Raw genomic sequence first — 18311 nt, 5'->3', positions numbered from 1 at the left:
TTAGTATAGGCATCCCATCGCAGTGTCACTACTTTGTTAAACATTTGACAGAATACTGTGTGACGTCAGCACATAAAATAAATAATATATTTACGCTTTCTCTGCTTCTTGTTCATTTTTTCCCCCTCTAATACCACTTAAGACCGCCCAATTTTTTGGCGTAGCTTTCACGCCATAGATAACTAGATGTGAAACTTTTTTCCTCGTGATGAAAAGTATGCATATTTTATAACTTTAAGAAACATTAATTTGATATTTTTTAAATAAAAATTGGAAATTTTCCGTTTCCACACCATCATTCAAGTATACAAACGTTACGGAAATTAGTATGGGGTACTCGGTTCCCCGGTAGTCCTATATCACCCATATACATATTCATACGATAAAAATAAGCACATCTGTACATAAGCAAAAACTTCACAAATTAAGATTTAAATGAAATTATTCAAAATTTAAACACAAGATGAAGTTGAAAAACATAATTATAAAGACATATAAAAAATAGAGTAATTTCATAATATAACATAAAAAGTGGGTAACAAAATCTAATTCGTAAAATAACAAGCAAATTAACAATGACAACTTTAATTTTTTATAGATTAAAATAAATATGCAAAATATTACAAATTAAACAGATCAGAATTCAATTTCAAATAAATTTGAAACTTTTACAATAATTATTTTAGAAGTTTTTAACCTTTTAATTAATTGAATAGTATGTATATGGCTTTGGCTTTTCATCTTTTTTAACAATTCGAAAACAGAAGCCATCGCTTAAAGACATTTATAATTTCTTTAGTAAAGACAGTATCTAAGCTTACAAATAAATCCCTGCGCCAACCAAACTAAATGCAACTAAATATCTAACTGCTCACTTACATTTTTTATATTTTGCCCACCTATCAGGAATTCGCGACCGTTCTACAAAAGTTTTTGTTTGATTTGTTATAAAAAGAAATCTTAATGCCTTTTTTTGTGTCAATTTTATGGAAAATAACTGTCGGCGTTTGGGCAAGAGAGTGTCCGCTTAAAAGAGAGTGTAGTTGGTACGAACACCCCCGATATAATAGTTGATACAATAGTTTTGTATTGTGTGGTGGCTCTTAATAATTGTATATGTTCATCCAGCAGATAGAATAGTGTATACTTTGCATAATATAGCGAATCTGGCAACGCTAAGAACTATTTCTTTTCGCCTGTGTGATTGAGTATCCATCCACATTTTGTGTATTAGAAATTTTATTGAAGAATATTTTGCAAATTTGTGATTAATTATTTCTGGGTGAAATGGCGGACATGAAATCAGTTTTCCACGAGTGGTGTTCCAAGAATAAAATAGATCCGAAATTCGAAGTTCGCCCGACAGGTACGTTATTTCAGAGCTGGTTCATAAAATCCAGAATATAAAGTGACGCCCAAAGACGTTAATTAATTTGTACATATTTTCTTGTATATCTAAATTGTATGAAGGTCCGAAACATCGACAACGGTTTTTGTGTGAGGTGCGAGTGCCAAATTATCCCTATGTGGCCGCTGGTAATTCCACTAATAAAAAAGATGCCGAGCGTAACGCAGCTCGTGATTTCATGAGTTTTTTGATACGTACCGGTAAAGTAAATCCGGCTGATCTACCCGCCGATCCGGGCTTAGCGGCTATTGCACCTCCATCTACTGATGGGGGTGATGATGGCGGTGATAGATATGGATCAAAACGCAAATTTTTCGATGGTGGCATGGGACCGCAGGATTTAGGTCAAGCTTATCGACCCTTAGAGCGCGAAATCAATCCAGTTGATAGAGCACGAGAACAATTAGAAATGAAAGAAGCCGAGTCAGTTGATGTGAATGCCGCAATACATGGCAATTGGACAATTGAAAATGCCAAAGCGAAGCTACATCAGTTCATGCAAATGAACAAGATTACGGCGGATTATAAGTACACACCGGTAGGGCCTGATCACGCCAGGTATGATCATTGATTTCCATCATGGTTTTATTAAAAAGCTATAAATTCAAACTAGCTCACCTCTTCCATTTTAAATCGATAAATCCAAGAGGAGAGCTTTCTACTTATTACCAGTGGCAAGTTCTAAGTATTGGTGGCAGGCATATAGGTAAATGCGACTGAAATCGAGTGTATAAAGACAATGCGAATGTGGCATTTTGCGCTATTATGCAAACTCTAAATATTTTGTGTATGAATTTGGTTGGATTTATTAAAGGGACAATGCGAATATTTTCTACCTTTTCAGCGGTTGAGAATTTTCGCAATGATTTTGTCTAACAAATTTGCATGGACTTTTGAATTAGGATCTGACTTCATTGTCTGTGCGAAAGCTCATATCATTGTTGTATTGTATTTGAACAATTCCATTATCTGTAGAATAACACAGCTTTACAATTTTAGTTGAACATTTTCTGCGTTGAACAACATTTTTATTTACTCATTTTAAATGATTTTTTATAATCTATGTAGTATTCTTCAGTTTGCAAAGTAACGCATAATTCCACATTCATTGAAATGAATACTTCTATGGCCTGTACTCACCACCAAAATTAATAGCCATTGGGTAAGTGAATAAAATAAGAACAATTTTAGATAAATAAATTAAACCTAAACACATATTACACATAGTTCTAACATTTTTGATGGAAAATATCGCGATTTAATCTAAATTTGAGATACCTTCATTTGAAATATATTTAGAGCTTATTTATACATAGAAGTGATAGCATCAGTAGAGAACTGCTAGGAGCTGAGGTGCCTCCTAGATATCATAATGTACATGTATTTTCAAGGCCAAAGACAAGGTCTAACAATGTTTATGTCGACCTGTGGACTTATCACCCCATCGATAGGTTTTCACCGTAAAATAACCAATTTTTGGACAGTAGAAATTTTAATAAACTTCAGAAATAGAAATGTTATAATTTTTAGAGTAAATAGTGTAAAATATTTAAGTAGTGGTTATTTTTACTTGGATATTCTTAAGTATCCTAGTTGATGTTCCTAATTCTTGCGAACCATTAAGAGTGTATTTTTTTTTTATAAAACTCACTTAAAGAGTAAATCTTATTAGCTAATTGTATATTAATATAAAGCAATAGTATCGAGGCCTTACGCTCATTCTACGTTACCGGAATGACCCCTGTTTTCCCGACCAAGGGCTTCCACCCCAGTAAACTAGCCCTGTCTAGTGTACCGTATCCCACCCCCAATCTTTCGTCACAGGAGCAATCACTTGCAGCACGTTTGCTCCAAATACTTCTCCTCAGGGCTGGCGTTGAACCCAACCCTGGACCAGAGGTATTTTACTGCTGCATCTGCCATAAATCGCTCCACCCGAACTCCACCTCGGTTAGGCGCAATAAGTGCAACGGGTGGTGTCATAAGACCTGGTCAGGCCTTAAGACTCACAGGGAGTGGTCCACAAGATATGTAGCCACGTGTTGCTCCCGCCATCAGGCGGCCCCTGCCTCAACGGCGATACCGTCCTCAGTACCGGCGTGTCAAACTGCCGCCACCAACAATACCTCAACGGTAAGGAGCCCTCAGGCGCAACACTACTCCCCCATTGACCCACAACGCTCCTGCCCCTGTCCCAGTGCGGGGACAAACCAGCAGCTCTTGGTCTCCGTGTGTGAGACCAGGGTCCCTCGGAACCTGACAACAGTCCCGTGCAATGGCTGGTGCCACTTTCGGAGGTGCTCTGGCCTGCGCACCACCCGTGAGTGGTCATGCGACTTCGTTGCCCTCTGCTGCAGAGCTCTGCACCCGCAACCGCCACTGGCGGCGCGACCGTCCGTCAACGTCAGGCCACAACAACTTTTGCGGAACGCACATCAGGACTAACGCAGACAACACCACGCGTCCCTCGCCCTCCGAGTTACGATCACACTCCCGAGGAGTTTTAAACTCTAACAACTGAACTGCAACGGACTTACGAGTAAGATTGACGAGATAGTCGACTTCATGAGACGACATGGTGTCAAGATAGCTGCGGTCTAAGAGACAAAACTGCAAGCTAGCTCCGCCCTGATCACCAGGGACGGCTAAAACGTGCACAGTGTAGGCTTAGCGTTTGTAGTCCACCTGCTGCTCGGCAGGATATCACCCTGATATTGGTGCGCTCATCAGGGGTGAAAACCGATTGGTAGTAGGTCAAGCCTGCCAAATGATCATAGGGGACAGCTATTGGCACGGAAGATAGACGATTCGACATTCAGCACTGTAAACGACGTCGCCCCTACTAGGATAGTGAGCGATTGCAGCAGCTCGCCTGACATCACAATTACCAGCGCAGGTCTGAGAAATAGCATAGCCTGGCGACCTATGCTATCGCTTGCATCAGACCACTTGCCCATTATCATCTCGATCGAGAAACCTGCCGACTTTGTTTCCGCGGATCGCCGGTCATATATTACATCAACTTTAACAAAGCAGATTTGACCAGAATCGCGAAATTTACTGAAGACATTTTCGCCGCTCTCCCCATTCCCACCGCTGTTCGCACAGGCGAACGCGTATTCCGCAGGGCGATCACAGCCGCCGCGGCTCGCTTCATACCCGCTGGAAGGATCCGGGACATACGTCCTACTTTCCCAGCTGAAGCAGCTTTTCTGGTGAACGAACGTGATCGCCTACGCCAGGCCGATCCCAGGGATCCTCGGATAAAGAATCTAAATTCCGAGATTCGGCAACCTGTAACCCGACATAAGCGGAACAAATGGGAAGAGCATCTGAAGTCCTGCAACTTCACCTCTGGTGTGAGCAAGCTTTGGCCCACCGTAGGGTCCCTGTCGAACCCGACGAAGCACAACGACAAGGTGGATATCACTTTCAACGGTCGTGCTTCGTCGGATCCGAAGAGATGCGCGAGCTATTTTAGCCGGCAATTTATTACACAAACTGACATACAACAGTGCGCCACTTGCTGTCTCCAGCGATGAGGTTCAGGGGGCCATCAAACACATGAAACCATCCAATGCCATTGGTTCTGACGGACTAAACATGCTGATGCTCAAAAAGCTGGGTCCATTGGGAGTAGAAGGTCTTCAATTTGTCTATGTCCACTCTCATCATTCCTGATAAGTGGAAACTAAGGAGAGTGGTCCCACTACTCGATAACTCTCCTTTTCCCAGTAGTGAAGACTCTTGAGGACCTTTTACTCCCACTCTTTACGAAACACCTGCACCCAGCCTGACACCAACATGGTTTCCGAAGAGTGTATAGCACCAACACGGCACTCACCGTCTAAAAAAGGCTTTCGATACAGTCAGCCACGCCACGCTACTAGATGACATTTTACAGTCAATACTCCCGCCAGAGCTGAAGAGGTGGACCGCGAACTATCTGAGTGGTCGTCATTCGTCGGTGATATTTCGAGACCAAACATCGAAACAGAGGAAAATAAAGCAAGGAGTACCGCAGGGTGGTGTCCGTTCACCCTTGCTTTTCAATCTCTATATTTCGAAACACCCCCAGGCACCAGAGGGAGTCTCCCTGATCTCATACGCTGACGACTGCACGATAATGGCGTTGGGCAATGACATTGATGACCTATGCTCCAAAGTAAACGACTACCTCGCCAGCCTTTATCGCTTCTTCACAGCGAGGAACTTACAACTCTCTCCCACTAAATCCACGGCGACCCTTTTCACCACCTGGACAAAGGAGGTCAAGCTACAACTCAAGGTAAAAGTCGATGACACACAAATTCCGACGGTTAACAACAACAAAGTATTGGGAGTTACCTTTGACAGCTTGCTCTCCTCAGCGCATACAACCGCAATTGCAACTAAAGTACAGAATCCCAACAAGGTTCTTAAGTCGCTTGCCTGCAGCACTTGAGCCAAAAACAAGGACTTTTTAAGCAATAGGCCGACCGGTTCTAAACTATGCTGCGCCTGTCTGGTCGCTTGGAACCAGTGATTCGCAGTGGACGAAGCTTCAGACCTGCCAAAACACTGCTTTAAGGACCGCGACAGGATGTCTTCTGATGTCACCTATACAACACCTACACGATGAGGTCCTTCTGCTCAGTAAGCAGTTTCTGCTAGTGTTACGCAGGCCTCACCCATGCAGACACCTACTTGAGCCTGAGCAACCTCTCAGGCACATCAGGAGGCATTTCCTCAACTACGCGGACGAGATCCAAGGCAAAACAGACAGACAGCTTCTGGATCGGACAGTGTACAGACAGGCCATAAACGACATTCATCGTGAGACTCTCACCACCTTTTTAAGCTCCCGACCCCCGAATGCAGTTATCGGAATCCAACCACCACCAATCGCAGACGACGAGCTCCAACTTCCCCGAGAGTCCCGCGTAACCTTGGTACAATTACGTTCTGGATATTGTAGCAGGTTAAACTCCTATTTATCCAGAATCGACCCCGACATACTAAACATATGTCCAGCATGTGAAGGCACCCCGCACACTAACCACCTTTTCACATGCCCCATCAAACCCTCTCTCCCTGGACCCAACCCGTCGAAACAGCTAGTTTCCTGGGAAGTCCATGAATTCATTGAAGTAGGGTATTCATAGAGTCCAAGCAAAGATTTGTGGGAAAAAAATTTTCAAACTCCAATTTGGAATTTTTTCATGTTTTATGTTTTTTTTTCTCTATTTGAATAAAATTTTACAGGAGCTTCATGGCTGAAATGCATATTTTCGTACGTCAGCTGAAGCGGACAGTTACTGCACGTGAGACAGGTTCCAACAAACAATCGGCAAGCAAGTCGTGCGCTTTGTCTTTGGTGCGCCAACTGTATCATTTGGGCGTAATTGAAGCGTTTAGTGGCACACTGAAGCAGCGGAAAGACGATGAGGACATGAAGCCATATCCAGTAAAGATTTCACCCGAACTAATTGAAAAGGTTGACGATTGCATCCGAGATCTTGATCTTCCAGTTATCAATCCGTTTAACATAAAACCAGAAAACGAGAACGCCGGTGTAAGCTTACTTGTAAGTAAATAATTTAATTAAAACTTTACAGTTCTCATACATATGCTGCATTCAAAGGTGCCAACCCAAAGAGATGTAAAACGTCAAGAAAACGACGATGGTTCACAAATGCAAGGTACGGTCATACCTTGGGCTCCGCCCCAACCTAACTGGAATGCATGGAATGCATGTAACATCGACGAGGGCTACCTGGCCACAGCCAGTTTGGATGATCTTTGTGACGACCTCGAAACTACATCTAAAGAAAAGAGGATGGATAACGTGGAACTTCAGAAATTCGTAGATTTCCGTGAATGTCTGCCAATCGCTGCAATGCGCAATGAAATAATGTCGAACATACACGAGCATCCTGTTGTTATCATACGCGGCAACACTGGCTGCGGCAAAACGACACAAATTGCTCAATATATATTAGAAGACTACATTACATCTGGTCAAGGTGCATTTTGCAACATTTATGTGACCCAGCCGCGTCGTATTTCAGCGATTTCGGTAGCAGAACGTGTCGCCGCCGAGCGTTGTGAGAATCTCGGTGAATCTGTCGGCTACTCAGTGCGCTTTGAAACGGCAACACCGCGACCTTACGGTGCCATTCTCTTCTGCACCGTTGGTGTGTTGTTACGCAAACTTGAAGGCGGTTTGCGTGGCATTTCGCATATTATTGTAGATGAAATACATGAACGTGATGTGAATAGTGACTTTTTACTGGTTATTCTACGTGATATGGTGCATACATATCCCGAACTGCATGTCATATTAATGTCTGCTACAATTGATACAACCTTATTTTCAGAATACTTTGGGCGTTGCCCTGTTCTAGAAATACCTGGACGCGCTTTTCCAGTACAACAATTCTTTCTGGAAGATTGCTTAGAAATGACTAAATTTATGCCCACACCCGAGTCGCGAAAGAAAAACAAAGAACGTGACGATGATGAGAAGGCAGTGATTGCTGAGAATGGCGAAGATGCCAATGATCAAAACTTGAATAAAATTTGCGATCCGAAATACTCGCAGAGTACAAAAGAAGCCATGTCTTTGTTGTCTGAGTCCGAGTGCTCATTTGAACTAATTGAAGCGCTGTTGCTACACATTAAATCAAAGAATATACCAGGTGCGGTACTTGTATTTTTGCCCGGCTGGAATTTGATCTTCGCCCTGATGAAATATTTGCAAAATTCCCAGTTTGGCGGACCACAGTATCGCATATTACCATGTCACTCGCAAATACCTCGGGAGGACCAGCGAAAAGTATTTGAAACAGTACCAAATGGTGTTACAAAGGTGAATTATTTGAAATAATTGGTATCGAAATTTGTGTATAAAAGACGAAATTATAACAGAATAATCTCTAATTTTTTCTGTCCCAATGCATTTAACTATTTTTAAGTAATGAATTAAAACGGAATTAACGATTTTTGTTTACTTCTAGATCATTTTGTCCACTAACATCGCCGAAACATCTATTACCATTGATGACATTGTTTTCGTAATTGATATCTGTAAGGCACGTATGAAGATGTTCACCTCTCACAACAATCTGACTAGTTACGCGACGGTGTGGGCGGCTAAGTCAAATTTAGAGCAACGTAAAGGTCGCGCAGGGCGCGTTCGTCCGGGTTTCTGTTTTACTCTTTGCTCTCGAGCTCGTTTTGAGAAATTGGATGAGAGCATGACGCCAGAAATATTTCGTACTCCATTACATGAATTGGCTCTTTCCATTAAATTGTTGCGCCTGGGTTCCATACATCAGTTTCTCTCAAAGGCGTTGGAGCCACCACCACTTGATGCGGTAATTGAAGCTGAGGTGCTTCTCCGTGATATGCGATGCTTGGATGGTAATGACGAGTTAACACCACTAGGCCGCATTTTGGCACGGTTGCCTATTGAACCTCGACTAGGTAAAATGTTGATATTAGGAGCTGTTTTCGGCTGCGCAGATATATTAGCGAGTATGGCATCATATTCAAGCACTTTCTCCGAGATATTTGCATTGGATATTGGGCAGCGACGTTTAGCCAATCACCAGAAGCAGTTGGGTGGCCGTAAATGTTCTGATCATGTCGCTATGATTATCGCTACGCAAATGTGGGAAAATGCAAAGAATCGTGGAGAGGAAGAAGAGATAAAGTTTTGCGAGTGGAAGGGCTTGCAGTTGTCAACTATGCGAGTTATGTCTGAAGCAAAAGGCCAACTTTTGGATCTGTTACAACAAACTGGATTTCCAGAGGAGTCAATGATCTCTTACAAAGTGGATGCGAATTCCGATGATCCCGTACTTGATATAGCCACTGCACTGCTTTGTTTGGGATTATATCCAAATGTTTGCGTACACAAGGAGAAACGTAAGGTTTTAACCACAGAATCGAAAGCTGCACTTCTCCACAAGACCTCTGTGAATTGTAGCAATTTAGCGGTCACATTTCCCTACCCATTCTTCGTGTTCGGCGAAAAGATACGAACACGCGCAGTATCCTGCAAACAAATGACAATGGTAGCTCCCCTACATTTGCTACTTTTTGGCTGCCGCAAGGTGGATTATATTAAGGACAACATAATACGGTTGGATAATTGGCTTAACATAGAAATGGATCCTCAGCATGCTGCCATGCTGGCAGCTCTGAAGCCTGCTATAGAAAACTTGGTAACCGTAGCATGTGATGACCCATCCGAAATTGGGCAACTGGAAGAGCCCCTATTAAAGCTTGTAAACGTTATAAAAGATTTATGCGTCATGAATGCTGGTGACTTTGGTGTAACTAGAGAGACGGGTGTGTTGCCCTTCCAGACCCGACATGGCGCCGGCGGCGGTGGTGGACCACCAAACAAACGTGGACGTTTCGAAGGTGGTAGCAGCGGCGGAAGCTGGAATCGTGGTGGCGGCAACTGGGGCCGTGGAGGATATGGACGCGGTGGTGGCACAAGCCAATGGGGCCGTTATGGCGGTGGCGGTAGAGGTAGATTTTAAATTTATGTATATCTAGTATCTGATATTGTAAATTTCCGTAACAATATTACGGTACATTTAATTGCTAATAAAGTCTTATGAGTACAACACAGAGTAATTATTTTCTATTTTCAAAATCGTTTGTTACACTATAAACTACGTTAAATTTAAACAATATTCCTTTTTTTTTTTGGATAATGTCTTACAATATTACTACCGTTATTTCTGTTGTTGCAGTATGCCATATTTTCGCTCACATTCTTTGCTGCAATAGAACCGCTTATCATGTACATAGGTCGCTTCTTTCTGGCAGACGCGACACCAACATTTCCTTTTAATTTCAATCTGTTCCACTTGTAGTTCATTTAATCTCTGTTGTAACCGCGCCACTTCAGCCTCTAGGTTTGTTGTTTGTTTTTGACATCGTGGCCACAGGTAATGCACAATGCGTGACTGGTCGTTAATCTTCTCGATCAAAGCTTTCGTTTGCTTAATATTTAAATGTGCCGGTTTCCTCATTTTTAAACAGTAACGACGCAATCTTAAATGCGAGCTCTTAGTTGTTAAACCATTATCTTCTAACCTATTTTCGCCAACTGTCTTTTTTGCAAATGACGATCTTGTACGCTTAGGAACTTTTGCAACTTTCCACATTCTTTTTTGCTTCTTTTTAGTTGGTCTGGACCAATTGGATCCCGTGTCAGTTGAAGTAATTGGAGAGGATTGATTGGATTCAATCAAAACGGAGTCGTCATAATACATTTTTTGGTACATTTTTATGGCGAAAAAAGTCCAGAATAATTGAACTCTTTTTCGTGGTCTACTAAGAAAATAATAAAAATATTTTATTAGATATGAGTTGCCATCTCTTTGATACATGAATTGGAATTTCATCAAAGGAATAAAATTTAATGACAATAGGTGCTGTGATTTTTTGGCATTTGGCTCTATTATATCCCGATCAGTTTCCACAGGAACGATCCGGATCATTTTATTGGTGTTGGCAGCACTGATATGAAACGTTCTCTGATGAAACTTCTGTTTTATTTATGATTAAGAAATATAAACAATTTGTTTTTTTTGAATAACCAATTCATATATTATCAATTCGCAGTAATAGTTTATGCGTAATGACGCAGTATTAAATTTTTCTACAAAAACTTTATTCAACATTATAACTAATTCTGAAATTAAAGCCTTTTGAATTTACTTCATACAACTGCCTGTTTATGTATACATTCACTTGTCAGTGCTACAAATAATAAAAAGCTGTGCTGCCAAACTAACGTCGAGAAACAAAACGAACAGATCGAATCATAAAAAGAAGTAGATCTCTCTCAGGATGTCATCTCATGTGGATGTCATGTCACATCCTTGTAGTCATATTTGCTTGCAAACTTTTTATCCGAATCCCAATTATTAACCATTGGAATACTTTTCAAATAACAAGGGAAGACCAAAAAATCAGAAACCTTCCATTTTATTACATGTATATATTTCATTACGAAGAAAGGATCCCTGCAATGCAGGGATTAGTTTTTATGTGGTTGGCATCACCGTATTTAACTGCAATTCCATCCCTTTCTATTGTTAATTAACTGCACAGGTTGGGAAATGCTGCGGCAAACGTGAATCGTAAATACGGGTGTAATAATTGTTTAAATTTAGTGATATTTCTTCTTAAAATTAACCAGAAATATCTTATAACTATACACGAGTACCCAGTGTTTAAAAATGTGCTAAAAGTTTAGCGAGCTTTGCTTGAAATAGTGAAAAATTAGGATTGAACTCTAATCACATCGTCGCTAGGACGGAAAATCGATAGTTACAGGCGGAGTTTTGAAAACTAATTTTTAGCATTATTTGCTAAACAATGGTAGGCCTACTGGATCCATTGAAATATGGCGAGCATTTTTATGAATTGTACACCAGTAATACACGTCGGTAAGTAAAAATATGATGAAAAGATGCAGTTAAAATTTTGAGACACCGCTGTCTCGATGCTTTGCTCTAAAGTATCGATTTATCAAAAAATGCAATGATAAGCAACCCTTAAATGACATCAAGGCTATTGACATCTTACCAGTCAGCTGAAGGCGACACAGCTGCCAACTGGAATGTAAGAATATGGCCAAAATAAAGATACGCCGATAAGTGGTTAGTGGGTCAGAAAGCCGGGAAATAGCGCACAGCTGTTTTGATTACTATTTTGAAGTCGTAAATGAGTAATACCTACGGCTTGTTTATGTTTACATTTTGGGCCAAGGTCACGCGGGACCAATAACACGAATATTTGCTTTCCCATTCATGACGTTGGAATTAATACGAGAAAACAAACAAATATTTATAGTATGTATGTCTGTATGTTAAATGAAATGCCTATGTATTATTAAAATACATTTTTATACCCATTTTCTTAAGTTCTTTAATTAAAAAAAAATATTGGAAATTGTTTTAACAGTTGTTACACTTTGATACATACAGTGGTTCATACAAGTAGTTTGCAATGTATGTTGTATGTACATTTTTACTTTTTAATAACTTTTTACTTACTCTTTACTATTTTTACTTTTTAATTTACTTTTTTTGTATGCGTTTGCGCATTACCTTAAAAGATTGGGTGGCCAGCAAGAATAAGTATTAAGCCGTTAAGTAATTGTAACAAAAACCGTGTGTGGAAGTCTGTGCACTCAGAAGTGTTTCGCTTTTTTTTTTTTTTTGAAACTGTTACTTGGACGAGTTTAATTTACTTATTTTTAGTCGAACCAGGAGCCACTAGCATGTATTACTATTAATATTACTTATATTAGCTAATGGGTAATTATTAAGGGCCTAACTACAGCTGAAAATAATAGATCTTTGTCGACATTGTCAAATGATAGAAAACCAAAATATTAGTCCCAAAAACTAACGGCAAAGTTAAGACCACACTTCACGCGCAAGTATTCGATGAGACAGTGCGCAGAGTGCGCAGGAGTAACAATATCCCCGAAAAAAGACGGTTACACAAAAATAAATATGGATTTATACAAACAGTTTGCCATATGATGCGTAAATATAGAAATTCTTTAACAGAAAGCACCTGTTCAAAGTCCTGTCGTAAACCCTATAGGAACTCTTTCAATGAATTATAATTTTTTTACGTATTATTAAGTTTATATTAAAAATAACAATTTATTTTAATTTAAATCAAATATAAATATATGTACCTGTGTGAGCCACTCTATCTACATTTTTCCCGAACGTGTACCAAACTCGTATCTGTATTAAATTTTCGTTTAGTAATTTGAATGCCTCTACTTTACTTACTTTTTTAAAAATTATTCAACCAGCTTATTCAACCACACGGTCATGGAACCATTTTCGAGAAACTAAAAATTGCTCTGTCAATAGCATTGCAATGTGTATTGCTTATTTATTTGCTTTAAATATACTGTGTAAGTAAATATGTGAGTAAAACTTCAACCATTTCAGAAAACTTCAAAATGACCGAAAATCGTTGTCGAAACGTAAAAGTAAGGATAAAAAGGCAGCAGCTCTCGCGGCTGCCGCAGCTGTTCTTGAAGGCAACGCGGGTGCCATTGTAAATCCCATGGATCCCCCCATAATCAAAGATCAACTACTACTGTTTCCCGCATTTCCTGTAGCACATATAGAGCTCGAGGCGAACGCATCCAAATTCGCTGTTTTTGCTGTTATACGTTCCACAGTTTTAGAAGCAGAGACCCGTTATGCACTTTTCCAAGATACCAGTGGCGCTCTGCGTCGTCTACACAATTTAAGTTCCTCTTGTTGCCTCATCTGTGCCGGCTCCTGCATCGCTACAAATCTGCTTGATTGTTCTTGCCACACAACGTTGTCAGCAGTAGTTGGTAGCGCGAATAGCGGCAGTGGACTGCTGGTGGAAAAGCGTTCTCGTCACGATTCAGCAAACAGTGATGCGGAAAGTGAGTCTGACGATGCCACCGAAAAAGAGCTTGCGGTGGTGCGTGTACCGTTGATTGTTGGCGCTGGATTGCGTAGCCTTTTCGAGCTAATTGCCGACGCACGTCACATACAGCCGACACTATGCACCAAGGCACTAAAAGCGTTATTAGATGTCATACAAGGACAGCAGCCGGAGTCTTTTAAATTGGAGCCAGATGATTTGATCAATCCGTTGTATGATTTACTGCTTGACTTAACTACAATGCCGGCCGCAATGGTTTCCAACGCGACTACAGAAGCGAATTGGTCTGCAATGGCTTGTGCGGCATTGATTGGACTATGCATTGCACGTGGTGACACTGGCAAGATACTGAAGGCTATTGCAGCAATGTTAATGTCCCCCAAACAGTTATCCAGACAAATAATACAACTGCCTTCAGTACTATCAACCCTTCAAAAGACTGTAATGAGTGCAGCGCTGAATAAGCCCACAAGGCCAGATTTCCACACGAACGGCGTGCCGACGAATTCGCTTATCGATGAGGTTTGAATACATTTATAATAGAGAAGTTTTAATTTTTTATTAATTATCGAGCCGAAAGCTTTGGCAGCCAGAGCTCCTTATTTCGTGTAAATAAATAATTAAAAATTGTTTTTCTTCCAGTTCACATTAAAAACTTCTGTGACCGCTTGCGGCAGCCTCTACACTCAACCCGCTATGGCTTCAGATGGCAGTTATCTGTATCTGTTACTTGGGAGCTCCTTGCTTAAGATCGGCACTGGTTTTAGTGGCTCTTTCAAAGGGCATGTTTATGCCCAAAATGATGAATTCACCAAGGAAAAATCTGGTTGGTTGGGCTACTTTGGCGGTAATCTATATTTTCGACGTAATGTCAAGCGTTCGGCAGACCACCTGCATCTTGTAAACACAGAGACGCTGACTATTAAGGGCATCAATTCTGTCAATCTCGTACCCATACGTGAGGGATTCAATTATGTTCTTTTCACGGATGAAGACTCCATCAATGCAATTTGTACCAATAGAGATGTAAGTGAAAAATTTAAGAGCTATAATTCCAGAATGGTTATATCACACATACTAGCCACTGACACACATTTTTCCTTCAGGATACGCTTGTTGTAAAGAAATTGAATTTCAATACCTCAAATACTTACGGTAGCGATTTATCGCCTCCATTCGAGATTCCTTTAAAGCTGGCGCGTAAAAAATTTCGTACACTTGGCTACGCCGCTTTCGAGGATGAGGTGCTCAATCAAAACCAAATACAAAAAATTCAATCTTCCTACAATATTTTCGAGCCGAAACTGCCCAGTGAGATAGAGGTACAGGGGATTGTATGCGGCAAGGAATTTGGTCTTGTGCGTGCATCAAATGGCAAGGTGTACTACTATGGCAAGTCGGCATCTTTGGGCTTAAAATCTATCGGCCGAACACCAACTATGAAAATGACTGAGTTGATTATTTCGAAAGTTTCGAATATTGTGCACATCGCGGTTGGTCATGATGGTATACACGCATTGTTGGTAAATGATGATGGCACTGTTTATTTTACGGGTGAGCGGAAAAAGAAAAATGTGTTAGTAGTAAAATAATTTTGTTTGGTCGCAGGTACCGCACGCCGTGGTGAAGATGGTGACTCTTCCAAGAATCGACGCCAGCCAAAAGCTGTCAAGCCCAAAAAAATGTCGAAAATCGATGGTCACGTAGTCATACATGCGGCTTGCAACAATGGCACGTCTGCTTTTGTAACAAAAACTGGTAAGCTGATTATGTTTGGCAAGGACACAGCGCATTGTGATACCGGTGGTTGTGTTAGTGACTTCATTGATCAGCACATAACAAAGGTGGCGCTGGGTAAAGCGCATTGTGTGGCCTTAAATTCGAAAGGCCAACTTTTCACTTTCGGGCTGAATAACAAAGGCCAATGCGGGCGTGTGTTTAGCAAATCTAGTAAGGATAACTGCGTAACCCTACAAAGTAGTGGTGGTGCTAGCGCTTTAAGCATGGGGCCGGCTGCTGACTCAGATGGCAAATGTTTGTTGGGTGGAAAGAAGTTGAAATTTGATTTTTCTACACTCTGCGATTACGATGATCATCAACTGGTGCAAGGGCAATGCCGCGTATGTGTTATGTGCCGCGAGTGCACCGGCTACAATGTGTCCTGTGTGTCGACTTTGAATGTCCCCGTTGAAGAACGCTTGTCGGGAGCGTAAGTGGATACAAATAGTTATTTAATAAGAATATATAAAAGGCACACATTCATTTTAGGATTTGTCCCTGTGGTCATGGCGACGCCGGTTGCTCCAAATGTGGCCTCTGCTCCACCTGCATTTCACTGCAAGAGGCAGAAAACGATGCTAACAAGGACAACAAACAGCTGAATATTGAATTAAATCGTCAACGCTCGAAGAGCTTAATAATGCGGCGCAAGGAAAAGAAATTAGTTGCAGAAGAGAATATTGGAACGCAATTGACAGATTCAGACAAGGATCCACCACGCGTTGCTCCATTAGCGCCACAGATGCTAAACCTGCCGAGCAGTTCACCAGTGGTGCAAGTATCCTGCGGCCTTCATCATACCGTCGTACTAACGCTAGCCGGTGAAGTTTTCACCTTTGGCAGTAATCAATATGGTCAGTTGGGTACGGGGGATTTGCAACCCGTAAACGGACCAGTTAAAGTAAATGTGCAAGGCGCAATTAGCCAGGTAAGCGCTGGTAGTAATCACACAGTGTTGATGACCTACAAAGGCATGGTGTACACTTTTGGCAATTACCAAAAAGGCCAGTTAGGTCGTTTACCAAACGATTCTCAAAGAGATAAAGCTGCGGCCGTTGGCGAGGATGTGGGGGCAGCATCTAATAAAAAAGCAAGTGGTGAAAATAACACAACTCCTACAGGCCCTGGTGGAGCAACCAAGGATGCCGGCATTGCAAGTTTAATGACGCAACGACAGAAATTTCTATGGCATTGCGCACCCGGGGCTGTCTTGTAAGTGATATATAATATTTTGATAATCCACAGAATTCTTTATGCATTTATATTACTGGAATTTACTTTGCAGTGGTTTGGGTCCCAGCTTCGGTAAGAAGGCAACTTGGATTGGCGCAAGTGGTGATCAGACATTTATAAAAATCGATGAGTCGCTCATCACTACGCACATGTTGCCGAAAGTCAATGTGGTCGCTAATAAGAAAACTATTTGTGAGTGGAAATAATTTATTTGAAATTCAGTTTATCTAAATTTTTTTTTTCTTCTTTTAAATAGTGCTCATACCTACTATTCCGCTCACATTCCACACACTTTCGATCAACCGCCGTGACGGCAGCTGCACTGCTCATTACCGAAATCAAATAAATTTTGTACAAATCATACAAAATAGTAATGCTAAAGTAATGCCGGAGCTAAATCAAAATATTGCCGCTAGTGCTTGCCCCTCGGTAGTGGCTAGCAGTGCACCCGCTGCGATGGCGCCATTGCAACCTGTCCTGGCGGGTCCTATAAACGACCAGATGTCGCGTAGCATGCACGAGGCGCGCAATCAAATTTTCGATTTGCAAGAAAATCAGCTGGGGGAACAGCAACAGCGGCGGCGCCAACGCGGACGCGATCAGGCCAAAAGCCCTGCTGGAGTCTCGGCAAGTAGTAGCGGTGGCGGTGGCCATGGCAGCTCCATCATGGATAAGCCGCAACCTCAAATCGCGTTCGCTTTAGATCCCCACTATAATATATTGTGGGTATACGATGGCGGGGTGCGGAAGTTACAGTGTTACAATGTAATGGCCAGCGAAATTGCCAATTGTGGTGTCGTAAGTTGATAAGCAAATTGGTTTATTTTTTCTTTAAGTAATTTTTCTGAAACAGAATTCATCAAATTTTCGCGCGATATTATCACCGGAACTGGCCTTGCCCAACAAAGTGGATGCCCGCATATCGCGTTCACAAGCCTCGTTGAATTTGCTGGCTTGTTTGGATATTCTTACTTCAGCTCAAGATGCTATGTAAGTTTATAATGCATTGGCAATAATCATTATTCAAATAAATTGATAACTTATACCAAATGATTTACAAACATATAAGTATAAGTATTTCCAGGCATTTGAAATAGTAATTAAAATAATTGAAAAATATTTATGTATATTTGATTTTATGATTCTATAATTTTGATTCTAAATATTAATTTAATGAATTTAAATTTTTAAAAATGTTTTCCAAATAATTCAAAAGCCCCGCATGCTTTGAAGAAGCAGTACCCAAGCAACAAAGCCATACTAAAGAAGCTTTGAATAACGAGTATCAGATTGTGAACCGTTTTGATAATTTTGGCGGCGGTTGGGGCTATTCAGGGCACAGTGTAGAAGCTATTCGTTTCTCCGCCGATACTGATGTTATGATTTGTAAGCTCTTAAATTAGTTACTTTTTGTCCAATTTATTACTCT

General features: G+C 41.1%; 2 protein-coding genes across 6 annotated transcripts in view; both read left to right on the top strand.

The window, feature by feature from the left end:
* Nucleotides 1-1168: 1168 nt before the first annotated feature.
* Nucleotides 1169-10035, top strand: LOC128858456 (dosage compensation regulator). 2 transcript variants are annotated; one of them, XM_054094752.1, is made up of 5 exons: nt 1169-1366; nt 1471-1966; nt 6653-6974; nt 7032-8258; nt 8407-10035. In XM_054094752.1, exons 1-5 carry the CDS (start codon nt 1288-1290, stop codon nt 9940-9942), a joined length of 3660 nt encoding a protein of 1219 aa, XP_053950727.1. In that variant the 5' UTR covers nt 1169-1287; the 3' UTR covers nt 9943-10035. The 2 variants fall into 2 exon arrangements, with proteins under 2 accessions (XP_053950727.1, XP_053950728.1); XM_054094753.1 differs by lacking the exons at nt 1169-1366; nt 1471-1966 and adding an exon at nt 2481-2570.
* A 1481-nt stretch (nt 10036-11516) lies between these two features.
* Nucleotides 11517-18311, top strand: part of LOC128858453 (E3 ubiquitin-protein ligase highwire-like) — a 68213-nt gene continuing 61418 nt past the window's right edge. For all 4 annotated transcript variants that reach the window (XM_054094743.1, XM_054094741.1, XM_054094742.1 and 1 more), the window contains exons 1-10: nt 11517-11865; nt 13396-14392; nt 14513-14896; nt 14977-15424; nt 15479-16079; nt 16139-16861; nt 16935-17074; nt 17139-17680; nt 17736-17872; nt 18099-18268. In XM_054094743.1, coding sequence (XP_053950718.1) covers nt 11795-11865; nt 13396-14392; nt 14513-14896; nt 14977-15424; nt 15479-16079; nt 16139-16861; nt 16935-17074; nt 17139-17680; nt 17736-17872; nt 18099-18268 — 4213 coding nt within the window. In that variant the 5' untranslated portion in view covers nt 11517-11794. The remainder of the gene's footprint in view (nt 11866-13395; nt 14393-14512; nt 14897-14976; nt 15425-15478; nt 16080-16138; nt 16862-16934; nt 17075-17138; nt 17681-17735; nt 17873-18098; nt 18269-18311) is intronic.

This window comes from Anastrepha ludens, chromosome 3, assembly GCF_028408465.1.
Source record: "Anastrepha ludens isolate Willacy chromosome 3, idAnaLude1.1, whole genome shotgun sequence".
NCBI classification, from domain to species: domain Eukaryota; kingdom Metazoa; phylum Arthropoda; class Insecta; order Diptera; family Tephritidae; genus Anastrepha; species Anastrepha ludens.
This window is presented reverse-complemented; position numbering and strand designations above follow the sequence as displayed.

Bases quoted from the DNA above. Each gene is read 5' to 3' on its own strand.
- LOC128858456 (XM_054094752.1), top strand. From the start codon at position 1,288: ATGGCGGACATGAAATCAGTTTTCCACGAGTGGTGTTCCAAGAATAAA. The intron at 1,367-1,470 runs GTACGTTATTTC...AATTGTATGAAG, and splicing joins ATTCGAAGTTCGCCCGACAG to GTCCGAAACATCGACAACGG. The intron at 8,259-8,406 runs GTGAATTATTTG...GTTTACTTCTAG, and splicing joins TACCAAATGGTGTTACAAAG to ATCATTTTGTCCACTAACAT.